We start from the raw sequence: 16,650 nt of genomic DNA, 5'->3' as shown, positions 1-16,650 counted from the left end.
GTTTGAATCCTGCACTGTCTTTAATGAGTTTGTACATTCTCCCAGTGTCTGTGAGGGTTTTCCCCAAGGGCCCTGGTTTCCTCTCACCATTCAAAAAAATGTACCAGGAGTTATAGGTCAATTGGGTATAATTGGGTAACATGGGTTCATGGGCTGAAAGGGCCTGTTAGCGTGCTGTATGTCTAAATTTAATATTTAAATGTAAAATCCCAATCCGATGTCATAGGGGTATCACAAGGATACATGTGACTAGGATTAAATTTACCAACAATAAGAAAATCTCCCTGTTCAGATTTAAATTGGGGATAAAATAATACCAGCTTTAGTGGATGTCTTCTGTAACACCACCACCCCTCCCTGTGGAGCTCACACCTAATCACATTAATGTTACAGTTGGTATTGTCAGCATCCCAATGGTAGAGCTATCATCTGTTTCTGTTAATTTTAATGGAAACTATGTCTCAACACTCCATTATATCCCAAATGACATCTATCCCTTTGTTCAGTAGGCAAACTTTGTGCAAGTTTAGAGGCATAGTTAACTGTACAACCCAAGGGATGTTTCTGCAGCTACCCCAGAGTAGTGCCTGTCAACTTACACGTTTCTTGGTTGCTGAAAAGCTGACTTGCACACTCGTGCCATTTTGTTGACAACTCCTAGGTAATCCTTACCAGTCAGTTATAGAAGAACTTTACCAACTGGGTTCTACCAGCCCTATCATAATATGATAGAATTCACCCTACAATTTGGGAGGGAGCTAAAATTGGAGGTATACCAGTGGAATAAAGGAGACCTCAGAGACATGACAAAGGAGCTGGTATAATTTGATTTGAAGCAGCCACAAACAGAGATGACAGTAGAGCAGCAGTCACTGGAGTTTCTGAGCTTAAGTAAGAAGGCACAGTACAAATTCATCCCAAGTGTTCTAAACAGAGCTGACAAGGAAAATTAAAGGTAACTTAAAAGCAAAGGCGAGCAAAAAGCGAATGCATAAATTCATGGGAAGATAGAGGATTGGTATGCTTTTAAAAACCATCAGAAGGAAACTAAAAAAACCATTAAGGAGAAAAAATATGAAGGTAAGCGAGCCAGAAACATAAAAGAGGATGTGAATTTTTTTTCAGATATATGAAGAACAAAAGAGATGTAAGGCCTCTTCTCTATCAGCTCAGCCACAAGTTGCTCTAAAAAGCCATCTTGAAGGTATTCTATAAATTCCTTTTCTTTAGATCCAGCACCAACCTGATTTTCTTAACCAACCTGCATATTGAAATCCCCATGAGATTCATAATATTGCTCCTTTTGCATGCTTTGCAATTTGTATGCCACCTCCTGACAATTCTTTGAAGTCACGTAAATAAACTCTATCTCTTTACCCTTAGAGTTTCTTAACTCACAGAGATTCTACATCTTCCAATCGCATGTCTCCTCTTTTCAAGGATTTGATTCATTATTTTTAAAAAAAAGAGGCACTCCATCCCTTCTATCTTTTCTTTCAATATAGTGTATCCTCAGATGTTCAGATCTCAGCTGTGATTTTCCTTCAGCCATAACATCATACCTGCCAATTTCCAATTGTGCTGCAATATGATCTATCTTATTCCTTACACTTTGTGCATTTAAATACAAGGCCTTCAGTCCTGTATTCATCATTCTTCTCAATTTTGTCTCCAAAGTACCACATTAAATTCTTTTGCCTGCAATCTTTCCCTATCAACTGCCTGTCCTTCCTTACAGTCTCACTACACACTGAATCTACTTGTATATCATTTGCCATATTACTCTGGTTCCCATCCCACTTCCAAAGTAGTTTAAGCCCTCTTCATAAGCCCTAGCGAACCTCCCCACGGTCCCCCTCAAGTTCAGGGGTAACCCATCCTTTCTGTACTGGTTTTATATTCCCCAGAATATATCTCAATGATCCAGAAATCTGAAACTCTTGCCCCTGCATCAGTTTTTCAGCCATGAAATCATCTGCCAAATCATGTTATTCTTACCCTCACTAACACATAGAACTGGCAGCAATCCCAAGATTACCACCCTTGAAATCCTGCCTTTCAGCTTCCTTGCTACCTAGCTCCATATATTCCCTCTTCAGGACCTCATCCCTTTTCTTACCTATGTCATTGGTGCCAATATGTACCATGACTTTTGGCTGCTCACCCTCCCGTTTCAGAATGCTATGAATCTGATCTGAGATGTCCCTGACTCTGGCACCTGGGAGGCAAAAAACCATCTGGGTGTCTCTATCATCTTTGCACAATCTCCTGCCTGCTCTATTATACATGTAATATACAACTGCAAACAGGAAGTTACCATATATACTGTACTCATGTGAAAGTCGACCCCCTATTTTTTGCTCCAAAATCTGGCATTTTCCATACATCTCATGTAAAGGTTAACCCTAGTTCTTCCCAGACAACAGATAGAAAAATATTGCATGAAAATGTAAAAATGTGTCAGGGCGAAGTCGGGTCACAATCTCTCTTTCCAGCTCAACTGAACTCAGTTCTTTTGAAATTTCGCTGACATTTTGCGTAAAAATGCCCTCCAGAAAAAAAATTATATAGCAGCAATTAAACTAAAAGTTATTGAAATTGCTGAGAAGACAAATTACTCTGTAGCAGCAAGAGACATTTGTGAGAAACTGGAGAAAGATAGCAAACAAACCAGACATTGTGGAAAATAAAGTGTGTTCCCAGAGGTATACCTAGCAAGTGGCCAAAAATGGGGGAAAAAAGTTAGAAAATTGTCAGATGGAAAATGTGCTGGATGGTGTACTAAGTTCATGAGGTGGTATGTCTATACTTCGCAGAGAACCAAGATTTTGCAAAAGCTGCCTGCTGATCAAGCAATATTACAGTTTTACCAGTTGGTAATCAGACATCAGTAGAAAGAAGGCTACAAGTTATCATGGATTGGGAACTTGTATGTGTAGTGACACATCAACCAAGTAGAGCGTGAGATTGAAGTGGAACTTTATCAACCAAGAAACCTAACACAGCCTTGCCTCTCATCAGGAAGGTCAGAAGTATTCAATAGGTGATTGGCTCAACTTTTCTCTCGTGGGTGGTCACAGGTGACACCTTGTGGTCAAGTGATGAAATGGCAGGTATCCATATCATCATAGTATGAAACACCCATTACTCGTGACATATCTGAAAATCAAACTGTGAACTAAAAAGGAGAAAAAATAGTACTGGTGATGTAACGGATTTGTGTTAATCTTTGGTTTAATGTTAAAGTATATGTCTTAGTTAAGTTAATTATGGTGGACAGGGTCACACACAGGTCACGTCATATTTACAGACACTCAGAGAGTCCATTTCAGTGTTGCTGAGTCTGACAGAACCAGATCATAATGCAACTGAAGTGGATCTTAATTGATTTCCAGGACAATGGTAGTATGCACAGCATTATGCTGGCATCTGTGCAATTAAGCAAGTTCTTCCTTGACTGAGGTGTGCTCAGACTTGACGAGGTCAGATATTTTTGTGGATATGAAGTGATAATTTGAAGAAAGGAGAAAGATTATCTACCATGATGTGTGTCTTGGACAGAAATGAAACTGAAACAGTGGTGATGTCATGTCACATGATTTCAGAGAAACCTATAACTGAAGGCAAAAAGAGACATTTTGGAACCAGACTGAAGAAATTGACCATCCTGTGAAAGACACAGGGGTAAAAAAAAATAGTCTTGAGGGGGATGGAGGAGAGAGATGCTGTTCTGTATTGTATCATCCTTATCATATTTATCATGGCTTTAAAGTAAGACCACTTTACTCTTGATTAAGAAACAAATGAAGATCACAGTTCTGTAACCTTAACAAGATAGAGGGAAACTTGTGAAAAAGCTCATTTGAAGAAAATCATTCTGAAAGGCAACTCATGAAAAGATTTGTGAGTTTAAAGGGATCTGAATACAATGTTTAAAAGTGCTTTTGAACTGCAATTTAAAATCTTCAAGCAACACAAGATGTTTGATGCTGAAGTTTAAAATGGACTTTTCAGACAAGCTCAATCTGTAATGGTTTGGATTTTGGCACATACACACACATCTACATTTGCACATAGTGGGAATTAAGTTAAAGTTTAGAGATAAGTAAGAAATGTTATCCTATTAATAGATTAATAAAAATATTATTTTGAATTTATCAGTGGCAGGTGAATTTTCCATTTCTCTTCCTTTGTTAGTTCATAACAGTGAAAACCAGTGGCCACAAAATAGTAGGCTTACTTTAAATTTTTCTTGTATGACTGATGGTACTAAATTAAAACCCATAGTTGTTTTTCAGGGCAAAGCTCTGCCAAAGGAGAAATTATCAAAATAAATGTTCATCTATGTACATCTATAGGGCTGGATGGATGAAGACAGATATAAAAAATGGATAAAGGAAGTTTGGAACTTACAATCTGATGAACTATGCAAGGAAAAGAGTTTACTCATCCAGGATCAGTTTAGGGCATATCTAGTGAAGAATATTGTTGATGAACTCCAAATCACAACACTTACATAGATGTAATTCCCGGCAGTCTTATAAGTATTTTGCAACCAATGGATGTTAGTATCAATAAGCCATATAAGGATTTGATGAGAATGAAGTGGAGTAAAGGAGGCAGTATGCAGCTCAATCGCTGTATCTGATCTGTGAATAGATTATTAATTCATGAAAGAAAATGAAAACTGATATTATTGTCAAATCATTCAAGACATGTGAAATTTTGAGTGCATTGAATGGCTCAGAAGACTATGGGATGACTGAAATGAAGAAGAAGCGGATGATCTACTTACTACCTCTGACTACTAACAGCAAGGATGAAGAGGATCCATACAATTATATTTGGTGCTGAAGATGTTGTAGAGTATGATATTAGAGGATTCTAATAAATTTTTGTGTTTGAAATCCATATTACAGTAATGTTTACTTCATTTTCTTAATGCATACCGTAAATAAAACTTACAACCAGTAATTATTTTTGCTTCTATTGCCATTATTTATTTTTATAATTTGTGGCTTAAGATGTATTGAATGCATTAAAAACCAAAATACAGTAATGAAAGTGATACCATAGTCCTAAATGAAATTGTGGTTAAAGATTTTGTGATGCAAGCAAGTATGTTACAGTTGGAGCCATGTGCACAGTATTACGGTAGATGCTCAGACTCTGCATTATTACTTTAATTAATTGTGTTTTAGTTCTTTATTCATTCAGAATCATTTGGACTTCTGCTACTGTACGGTACTTTTGAATTTCAGCTCCTCAAAAGTAGAATCTATTTAAAAGTTGACCCCATAAATTTAACCCTAAAAAAGTTCACAAAATGTGACTTTTTAGACAAATATATATATCTCAAAGGACAAATAATTATCTCATTTAAATGTGCTTATATATAACCAGTAAGATTTTCTACATTCATTTTATATATAATAAAAATTGTAAGCCTTCAATAGCCAACCAAAATCGTTCCATGCTTTGTATAGGTTACATTCCACCACACAATTGACAAAGTTAGATTAGAATAAAATCAATTTTGGATCAATGATTAAACAGAAAACTTAAAATTTTTATAAAATTAATCTAACTCTAAAATATTCATTAATGTCACAAACACAGCATGAGGAATGGAACATTCCTGACTAAAACTATCCTAACTGATTAGCATTCTTTTATCACTTTGAAAAGGGCGCTCCAGTGGTAAATTACTCATTTGCAATACATTTCAGAAATATACACCTGAATGTATAAACAATACAATTACCCTTCTTTGTGCCATCTCCCTGACCAGAATGACGTCTTTCAATTGATCGTTCTTGTCCTTTAAGATAGTGTTTTCTTCTAAATGATGGACTATTACTCCACTTGGTTTCCCATTGTGCATATCCTCTTGAAATAGTCTGCAACATTTTAAACATTAGTAACTTGTCTCAATTGTCTGCATATTTCACGTATTTGCTATGTTGTTCAAAGAAAAGCAAAACTGAAAAGTAGGAAAAACATACTGGGAGATTAAATATTTCTGATGTACCCACTTCCTCTATTCACAGTTCAGAGTTAGCACTTTGGCAAACTAATGATAGGCATTATACATTTAAAGAAATTAAATCTATGAAGCCCATCATCATTGTGCCAAAAATATTCCATTTGCCTCACTTCTTGTTCTTGACCAATTTATTAGATGTTTTACCATTTTAATTTAATAATTTTGGTCATTTGTGGTCTGGTATCAGGAGAAATAGCTATGAGAACTAGCTTAATTAGCTTACCAATAAAGTTTGATCCTGAAATGAAAAGAAAATACTACCTCAAACCTGGCATATATATGATTCATATTTTGTGGTTAATTTGATTGCTTCTTAGAATACTGAGGAATTAATAAATTGAGACCTTCTGGTGATGCCTTTAACTAAAAGTCCAATTTAGAAATTTAACTTTTTTGCAAAAGGAAAATAATAATCCCAAATGCTCCCAACAATAATATTAATCCTGTAATATTCTAAATTACACTAACTAGTTTAGACACTGTAGCCTACAAGATGGATTACTTTTAAATAGGAGAGAGCTCCAATGCCATGCCAGCAATCCCATGCTGCAGGTGGGCCCCCAGATCTGAGTTGAAAAGAAGAAAGTAGTATATGAAAGCAGAAATAATCATGAACCAGTGAATCTAAAGCCATTTTCCACACTTGAATCCCGTGACAGGAAGCCATTTGTGCTGTTTCCACTGGGCCACCTTTAACAGAGACACTGATTGCTTTTTGCTCTCATTCATCCACAGCGTGCATCGTAAACTTGGCAATATCTGCCTTGATGTAACTGAAGGCTACACAGGCCTCTAATGTCAGGGGAAAGGAGGCAGATTTAACAAGGGCCCGGGCCTTGTTAATTGGGAACCCACTGAGTATAGTAGGAGAAGCAGCCCAGGCACCTTTGCAGGGCTTTGAGGCTATGGGGAAGCGGGAGTTCCCAAAGTGGGCACACACAATTGGGGTTGGGGCCTATGACTCTATTCTCCACAATACACCCAAGGATACCAAGGTGGGTTGTGTGAAATACATATTTAGCCTTATTGAATGTAAAGTTAAGGAGTTTGGTAGTCTGGAGAAACGTTTGGAGGTTAGTGCCATGATCCTGCAGGTCATAGCTGCAAATGGTGATGTTGTCCATTTATGGGACTGTAGCCTGCAGCTTATTCTGGTCTACCATTCAGTCCATCTCTCACTGGAAGACTGAGATTCTACTGGTGACACTGAAGGGAACACTCAGGAAATGGTAGAGGTGGTCATCTGCCTCAAAACCAGTATATTGGCGGCCCTCCAGGCAGATGGTATGCTGACCTTAGATCGATGATGGAGAATATCTGATATTGAGCGATTTGGTTTACCATATCAGATATGCAGGTAAGAGGATACATGTCCAGCTGCATTGAAAGTCCAGCTGCAGTAGCATGCCACAAATTATAAAGTTTAAAGTTTTTGTAGACCGTGTCCCACAAGGTCAGAGTCACTACACTGCTATATGGGACTTCAAGGCCAAAGAGACTTTGTGGCTTACTGGTCATGAAGAAGTAACATTGCACCACATCAAGGTGGATGAAGCTCTCCATACTCCCACTGTCAAACAGGCAGCTCGTCTCATGGCTGTTTACCTGGATGTCTATCATCAATCTGGTGAGTTGGTGAGGACTACCTTGATCCAACATGATGGAGGCCAGTATTGGATTGCTGTTTCGTTCCCAAGATGGCTGCGTGCAAGATGGCAGTCCCCATGGCTCGCATACCGCGCTGCTGAATTTCAAAGATGGCGGCATTTAAGATGGCAGCTCTCATGGGGCACTGCTGGGTTTGGATGACTTGGACTTGCACACTTTTGCATAATATCCTTTCTTCCCACAGTTAGAGCAAACTGCATCTTTCGCTGGACAGCATTTCCTTTAGTGCTCATGGAGTACAGCAGCTGTGGTTGGGTTGCTGGCAGGACATGGTGATGGCGGCGTTCCACAGGGCTTCGGCCCTCCCATGTCCCAAGATGGCAGCACCAGGGGCAACCATGAGGCAGCCGCATTGTCTGCTGAGTAGGGTTCCATATTCTGGAGGGCCACCTCTAGCGTGCCTGCCAGTTCAACTGCCCTCCTCAAGTTCTCACTTTGCTCCAACTGTCTTTGCTAGATTTAGTTAGACCTGATGCTCACGACACAAGTGTCTCTGATCAGGTCCTCCATGTACATTATGGCCTTGTAGTCACAGGCCTGTCCGAGAGCTCATAGAGCCTGGAGGTACTCCAGCATTCAATTCCCTGGGTCGCTGTTTTCAGGTAGTTAAGAGATGTCTCGCATAAACCTGGTTTACCTTCCTCAGGTACTGGCCCTTCAGGATGTTCATCGCTTTTGGGTACAACTTAGAATCCCTGATCATTGAATATACCAGGTGCCTGTCATTCTCTGATGCAACAAAAGTAAATGATGCCTGCAGGAATGCTTTGAAGCAACACAGCCAGTGTTAATATCTGGATAAAAAAAATCTTTGATCCATGATACTAAAGTGGGTTTTTCCTCATTATGATTCTTTCAGAAGCCAAAGCTAATTTTTTTTCCTTATCTTGATAGTTTGAACATTTAACCACTATAGAGCGAGGCTTTTCATCCGATTGTGGTCTGGCCTAAGGGCTCTATGCACCCTTTCGAGTTCAAGGGCTTTCAAATTTATTCACCCCCAAAACTTTAGGTATCCATCCTTGCAAAAATCCAATCATATCTTGTTGTTCCTCTCCTTCTTTCAATCCAACAATTTTAATATTATTTCTTCTACTAGTTTTCCACATTATCATTTTTTTAAAATATTTCTTCCTTTCAGCAGATCCCAGTATAACTTCATCCTCCAATTTCCCCATTCTCTCCTGAACATTTTCAATCTTTGCGACCACATTTTTAACCTTATTTTACCCACCTCCTGGATCTTTTCCATATCAGCTGTCAATTTAATAAACTTTGTATTCATATGTTTAACTTGAGATCTCAAATATTTCTTCCTTCATTTCTCTCATCTGTTGCAACATCTCTCTTACAACTCCTTCAAGTGGATTTTCTTTAAAATTACTTGCCCCCTGCAACCCTTTGTTTAATCTCATGGTTAACTTGCTCTTGGTTTTGAAGTATCAATGGCTTCTTTTTGCTTCTCTTCTTTCCCTCCAATTGTTTCTCTTATTTCTTGGGCATAATTCCAATCCATTACTCTCTGTATCATAGCAGTGACATTCTGAAAGATCACTTCAGGCGTGTACAACTGTGTATTTCCTTGCTGTCGGATACCATCTTTCCTAGTCTTCAGGAGGGATGTATCCATAGGTGTCCCCTGCAACTCAACCTTTCATAGAGATTTCATCACAACTCTAGATCCAGATTCCTTCTGCAACGGAGGCCTTACTTCAATCTCCTTGGTGATGCCAGCATGCACTCCAACAACAATTCTCTTCTTATCCGAATACATCTCAAAAGGTAAATATATTTTTTCTTACAATTTTTCTTCCTGTCAAACTTTGTTTTACTTCATTTAAATATTCTTTTTAATTATTTCCCTCGTGAGGATTAAGATCACGTCTTATGTCCTACAAGTCATGTGATTTCCCCCGCAGGAGAGGTATTTATTAAATGAGTTAAAGCTCTATATGATGAGCCTAAAGTGAAAGTAATCATTAATGGCCAAATCTCATCAGCTCCCATTGTCCCAGATCTAGTAGACAAGGTTGTCTATTATCTCCAGTCCTTTTCGTCCTGGCTATTGAACCGCTAGCGGAATCTATCCACCAAGATCCAGACATAAAAGGCTTCAGGGTTAACCAGGAAGAACATAAAATCAATCTATCTGCTGACAATTTTCTGATAGATCTGACAGACCCAGCGAGTTCATTACAAAAATTGCAGTCTAAATTGGAATTTTTGGGACTTTCTCAGCTTTTATCCCAATTAGTTATGCAACTTACGGGTGGGAATTATGATCATGTTAAAAGAGACTCTCAATTTAAGTGGCTGCTTAATGTGATGAAACATTTAGGTATTAAGATAGATAATAACTTACACAATTTATACGTTGAATTATCTTCCCTTGCTTTGGAAAATTGAGGATGATTTAAATAAATGGATAATTCTTCCAATTACTTTGATTGGAAGGGTCAATTGTATTAAAATATATTGCCTAAATGACAATATATTTTCCAAAACCTACTTGTTTTAGTAACACAACAATTCTTTCAAAATTTAAATTCGAGATCCTTTCTCATTTCCTCAAAATTAGCCTTTCTCCAATTTAGGATTTCAACACAAATGAATTATTCCAATGAATTATAGGCTCCTCCTGCTCAAGCTTTTTTTTGAAAGGTCACCCATTGATCTCCAAACTTAACAGTGAATTTTTCTGTGCTGTGTCAGTTGCAAGAGAAGCTTCCTCAAATATGAACATTAAAATTACACATTGTATTCCAGGTGCAGTTTCACAAATGCTCTGTAAAGATGCATTAAAACATTGCTATTTTTATGGTCCATATCCCTTGTAATAAAATTCAATATTCCATTATCCTTGTTGCATGCTAACTTTTTCAATTTCATGTTCTAGGGCTCCCAGATTTCTTTGTACTGCAACATTTTATATTTTCACTCTATTTTAAATAATAATTTTCATTATCATTCTTTCTTTGAAAGTGGATTATACCACATTTTCCCACACTATACTTTATCTGTCAATTTTTTGCTATCTCAATTAACCTTTCTCTATCTCCTTCACAGGCTTTGTGTCCTCCTTATCTATCTATCTTTGAGTCATCAGCAAATTTGGTTACAGTGCATTCAGTCCATAAGACATTGGAGCAGAATTAGATCATTTAGCCCATTGAATCTTTGAAGGCTGATAGGTTCTTGATTAGTAAGGGTGTCAAAAGTTATGGGGAGAAGGCAAGAGAGTGGGGTTGAGAGGAAAAGTACATCCGCCATGATTTGAACGATGGAGTAGACTCAAAAGAGTGAGTGACCCATCCTGCTCCTACAACAATTCCAATTTTTCCAGTAGATTGCCAGAAATTCAGACATCTGCTTATGAATGTACTGCAAAAATCCTTTGTAAGCACTTTTTCCCAACTTATTGGAGTTAAAAAAGAAATTCTGCAGATGACTGGGTCAAGTGCAATGCACAAACGTGCTGGAGAAATTCAGCAAGTTCAATCACCTTTTCATTCTGGTGCCTACCTGTTTTTGCTTATACCTGACTAAGGGCCCAGGCTTGAAACATTGGTTACCATTAACTTCCTCTGGATGCTACATGACCCGCTGAGTGTGCCTGACTTATTGGATCTTGTTGATTGTTTTATGAAGTCTCTCGCAGTATGTTATTGCATTGTGCTGCAGTACATATACCAGATCTGACCTGGACCAACCTCAATGAGACAACAGTCCAGAAAGCATACTTTCTTAGAAGGCTAAAGAATTTCAACATGTCTGCCATGTCATTTTAGCAACTTCTACTGGTGTACTATTGAAAGCATTCCAGCTGGGTACATTACAGCATGGAATGGGAGCTGCTCTGATCAAGATTGCAATGTTACAATAGGTGCTAAATGCAGGTCAGAACATCATGCCAACCTCTATCTATACCTCCTACTGCCTAGATAAGGCAACCAACAGGCTGAATGACTCATCCTACCCCAGACACACCAATTCTCCCTCCTCCCATTGGGAATATTGTTTAAGCGTATGAAATTGCACAACAACAGGCTTGAAGTTTGTTTATTAGTCATCAGGCCAATGAACAAACTCCTCAACAGTGGTTTTCTGTGGCCTTTTACCATGTATTAACTGATCTTTCTAATTGTAACTCTAGATTCTGCAACTATGCTCCTGCCCTGCTAATGAATGTTAAAGTTGACTTGCTAGGTGTCGCCAAAGTGGTTGATATTGACCCTTGGGGGTCATTGAAATTATCCAAAGATTTGATAAACACGAGGGGGGGGGGAGGCTCCATTGAGCCTTTATGGTCGAAAGCAGAAGCAGGGGTGTATCTATGGAAAAAGGCACCTATGGCAAGGGTGGCAAAGCTCTTGCAAGAGCTGGCCTTGGCAGCTGTCATGTTGTATTTGGCTTTGGCTTATTAATAAGTTGAGAACAAATGGAAGAATGAGGGAGGGTGGATGGAGCAGAAAAGAAAGATGTGTGTTCTTTGTTCGATGGGGTGAGGGGTGTGGTACCCCTCCCCGGCCAGTGCTGCCACCCCTCAACATACAAAGAATGTCGTGGAGGAGGGGGGGGGAATTCCATGCCTGAGGGATTATGGATTATGGATTCCATGAAGGGGGTCAATGGTCTTAAAAGTTTCGGGGCCCCTGTGCTAGACTATTCTTGGAAAAAAAATTAAAATTGGACATTGAAGGGCCTCAGCACATTGAGACAATAGTGAGAAGCACCTTTATTTTCTAAGGAATTGGAAGAGATTCAGCATTCTATTGAATACTCCATTAAACTTATGCAAGTATATCATGGAAAGTATATTGACAGGTTTGGAAATTCAAACGGTCAAGAACACAGAAGGCTGCAGAAAGCAGCAGACAGTCAAGTCCATCATGGGTCCTGAATATATAGCCATTGAATACATCTACATGAGGCACAGACTCAAAAAGGCAGCCAATATCACAAAAGCCTTTATCATGCTCTCTTCAAATTATTACCTAAAATCCAGAATTTCTCAGGTCAAGAACATTTTCTTTTCAACAGCTATCAGGCTCTTGAATCTCCCTGTATCAGCCTAACCAGAACACCATTACAAGACCAAAGATCTGTCTGTACCACTGCCAACCAACTGTGATGTCCTTTTATGTTTATTATCTTTTTTTTGTGGCATCTTAATGATATTTGTGTTCGTGGATTTTACATTACTGGGTATCTGCAATAAGTAGGATTTTCATTACATCTGAACAATATTTGCACTTGACAATAAATGTTCATACAGTATATTCATAATGTGGAGCAACAAGGACAAGCACTAGATTAAAATTCCTGCATTTTCCTATGATTTCAAACTCCTTCCAATTAAAAATTAGAATACTCTCACGATTTGGAATGTGCAATTAGTCTAATGCATCTTGATAAAGCGTATAATGCAAAACAAATCTAGCTCTCTCTCAGTGATGGAGCTTTGTCTCTAGAGGCTTCCTGGAGTAGTGGCTGAGGAGGAGTTCGCTCCCAGTAGGGTAAGTGGTAAGTTTCTTTAATTAAGCTAGTTAATCAACAGAGTAATTTGGTAATGGAGGCCATAGTTAGGGCAGTCCAGTGTTCTGACCGCAGGATGTGAGAGGTCAGGGGCAAGAGGTGCAAGAGGTGCACCTAGCTGCATGTCCTGATAAACCGAGTTAGGAAACTAGACCTACAGCTGGATGAACTTCAGATCATTCAGGAGGCAGAGATAGTGATAGAGAGGAGTTTTAGGGAGGCAGCCACCCCTAAGAGTCAGGAGGCAGGCAACTGGGTGATTGTCAGGTGAGACAAGGAGAAGAGGCAGAAGGAGTAGAGTACTCCTGTGGCCATTCCTATCAATAATAAGTGTACCTTTTTGGATACGATTGGTGGAGACAACCTACCAGGGACAAGTTGTAGCGGTCATGTCTCCAGCACCAAGACTGGCCCCTCAGTTCAGAAGGGAAAGGAAGGAGAAGTGCAGTAGTGATAGGGGATTCAATAGTTAGCGGGACAGATAGGAGGTTCTGTGGGAGAGATAGAGGATCTTGAATGTTCTGCTGCCTCCCTGGTGCCAGAGTCCAAGATATCTCGGACCGCGTTCTCCCAATTTTAAGGAGAGAGGGTGAGCAGTTAGATGTCGTGGTCCATGTAAGGACCAATGACAAGAGTAGGCAGGGTGAGGAGGTCCTGCTAGGTGAGTTTAGGGAGTTGTGTGCAAAGTTGAAGCACAGGACCTCTAGGATGGTAATCTCAGGATTGCTACCCATGCCACATGCTAGTGGGGCTAGAAACTGGAAGATAATGCAGCTAAACTTGTGGTTAAAGAAGGGAGGGCTCCATGTTTCTGGATAATTGGGCTTTGCTCGAGGGAAGGTGGGACCTGTTCTGATGGGACAGATTGCACCTGAACTGAAGGGGCACTAGCAATCTTGTGGGTAGGTTTTCAAGTGCTGCTCTATGGGGTTTAAAACTCGACTTGCAGGCAGAGGGGAACCAGAATGATACAGCAGATAGTGAGCTGGAGGTCAGTAAGTCATGTGAGGACTACATGTAGAGACAGAAAACAGAGGCTTGTAAATTATAGAAATGATCTCAGATATATTCTTTTCAATGTGAGTATTGTAGGTAAGGTGGATAAGCTTAGGGCATGAATTTACACTTGGGATTATGACGTTATTGCTATTAATGAGACTTGGGTGCAGGAGGGGCAGGATTGGAAGCTCAATTTTCCGGGGTTCCGATGTTTCAGAAATGATAGAGGGGGAGGAGTAGCATTGCTAGTCAGGGAAAATATCACAGCTGTGCTTAGACAGGACAGCATTGTGGATGCCCTCTGAGGCCATATGGGTTGAACTAAGTTATGGGAAAGGTGTGAGCACACTAATGGGTTTGTATTATAGACTGCCCAATAGTCCAAGAGTCTTGGAGGGACAAATCTGTCAGGAGATAGCAGTCCAATGTAAGAAACAGAAGGTTGTGGTAGTAGGAGATTTGAACTTTCCACATATTGAATGGGACTCCCATGCTGTAAAAGGACTAGATGGCTTGAAGATTGTCAAAGGTCTACAGGAAAGTTTTCTAAATCAATATGTAGAGGTGCCAATGAGAGAGGATGCAATACTTGATCTCCTGTTAGGGATCGAGGCAGGTCAGGTGGCAGAAATCTGTGTAGGTGAGCATTTTGGGTCCAGTGACCAGAATGTCATTAGTTTTAAGTTTTGCATGGATAAGGATAGGTCTGGTCCTCAAGTTGAGGTTCTAAATTGGACAAAGGCAATGAGAAAGGACCTCAGAAGAGTTAATTGGAATAAATTGGCAAGGATGTGTCCGGCAAGTGGATGGCATTCAAAGGCAAAATTTTGAGGGTGCAGAGTTGCATATTCCTACCTGGATTAAAGGTAAAATTAATAGGCATAGGGAACCTTGGTTTTCAAGGGATATTGTTAATATGATTGCGAAGTGAGGTGTATAAACTGTATAGGCAACAAGGAGCAAATGAGGTACTTGCAGAGTATAGAAAATGTAAGAGAATATTAAAAAAGGAAATTAGGAAGGCAAAAAGAAGGTATGAAGGTGCTTTAGCAGATAATGTTAAGGTAAATCTGAAGGGTTTCTACAAATATATTAAGAGCAAAGGATAACAAGGGACAAAATTGGTCACCAAGAGGATCAGAGTGCTAAACAATGTCTGGAGCCTCATGAAATGGGGAAGATCACAGACAGATTTTTTTGCATCAGTTATTTATTCAGGAAACTGGCATAGTGCATAGGGTTGGAAGGAAAACAAACAGAAGTGTCAGGAAACATATGGAGATTAAGGAGGAGGTGATTGCTGCCTTACAGTGAATCAAGGTAGACAAATCCCCTGGGCCAGATATGATATCCCCTTGGACCTTGAAGTAGACCAGTGGTGAAATTGCAGGGGCCCTGATGGATATATTCAAAATCTCCTTAGCCATAGGAGAGGTGCCGGAGGATTGGAGAGTAGCTTATGTTATCCTGCTGTTTAAGAAAGGCTCCAAAAGTGAATAAGGTAACTATAGGCCAGTGAGCCCGACATTAGTAGTTGGTAAATTATTGGAAGGAGTTCTGAAAGATAGGATATACAAGTATTTGGACAGTCAAGGGCAGATTAAAGACAGTTAGCACATGGGAAGTTAGTTCAGAAGGTTAAGACACTAGAATTCCATAGAATGGTTGTAAACTGGATTTGAAATTGGTTGAGTAGGAGAAAACAGAAGAGTGGTCATGGATGGTTGCTTCTCAGACTAGAGGCCTGTGATGAGTGGTGTGCCTCAGGGATCTCTGTGGCGACCATTGTTGTTTGTTGACTATATCAATATTCTCGATGATAACATGGTAAATTGATCAGCAAGTTTGATGATGACACAAAGGTAGGAGACGTAGTGGACAGTGAGGAAGATTTTCAAAGCTTACAGAGGGATCTGGACCAACTGGGAGAATGGGCCAGTAAAAGGATGATGGAGTTTAATGCAAACAAGTGTGAGGTATTGCATTTTGGAAGAGCAAATCAAGGAAGAAAGTACACTGTAAGTGGCAGGGCACTGAGGGGTGCGGAGGAGCAAAGAGACCCAAGGATACAGGCACATTGTTCCCTGAGGTGGCTTTGCAAGTGGACAGGATTATAAAGAAAGCTTTTGGAATCTTGGCCTTTATAAATCAAAGTATTGAGTATAAGAGCTGGGATGTTCTGTTGAAGTTATACAAGACATTGGTGAGGCCAAATTTGGAATATTGTGTGCAGCTCTGGTTGCTTAGCTACAGGAAGGAAATCAATAAGATTGAAAGAGTGCAGTGAAGATTTATTAGGATGTGGCTGGGTCTTCAGGAGTTGAGTTACAGAGAAAGATTAAACAGGTTATGACATTTTTTTTTGGACAAAGAACAAGGGGAGATTTGATAAAGGTTTACAA

At 39.5% G+C, this 16,650-nt stretch overlaps 1 protein-coding gene across 10 annotated transcripts in view; it reads right to left on the bottom strand.

Moving 5' to 3' along the window:
• The window catches only part of gra (granulito), a 97,516-nt gene that overhangs the window by 40,552 nt on the left and 40,314 nt on the right, over positions 1-16,650 (bottom strand). For all 10 annotated transcript variants that reach the window (XM_069921950.1, XM_069921951.1, XM_069921959.1 and 7 more), the window contains one exon: positions 5,765-5,900. In XM_069921950.1, coding sequence (XP_069778051.1) covers positions 5,765-5,900 — 136 coding nt within the window. The remainder of the gene's footprint in view (positions 1-5,764; positions 5,901-16,650) is intronic.

This window comes from Narcine bancroftii, chromosome 2, assembly GCF_036971445.1.
Source record: "Narcine bancroftii isolate sNarBan1 chromosome 2, sNarBan1.hap1, whole genome shotgun sequence".
NCBI lineage: Eukaryota > Metazoa > Chordata > Chondrichthyes > Torpediniformes > Narcinidae > Narcine > Narcine bancroftii.
The sequence above is the reverse complement of the archived record's forward strand: the minus strand, read 5'-3'. Positions and strand labels throughout refer to the sequence as shown.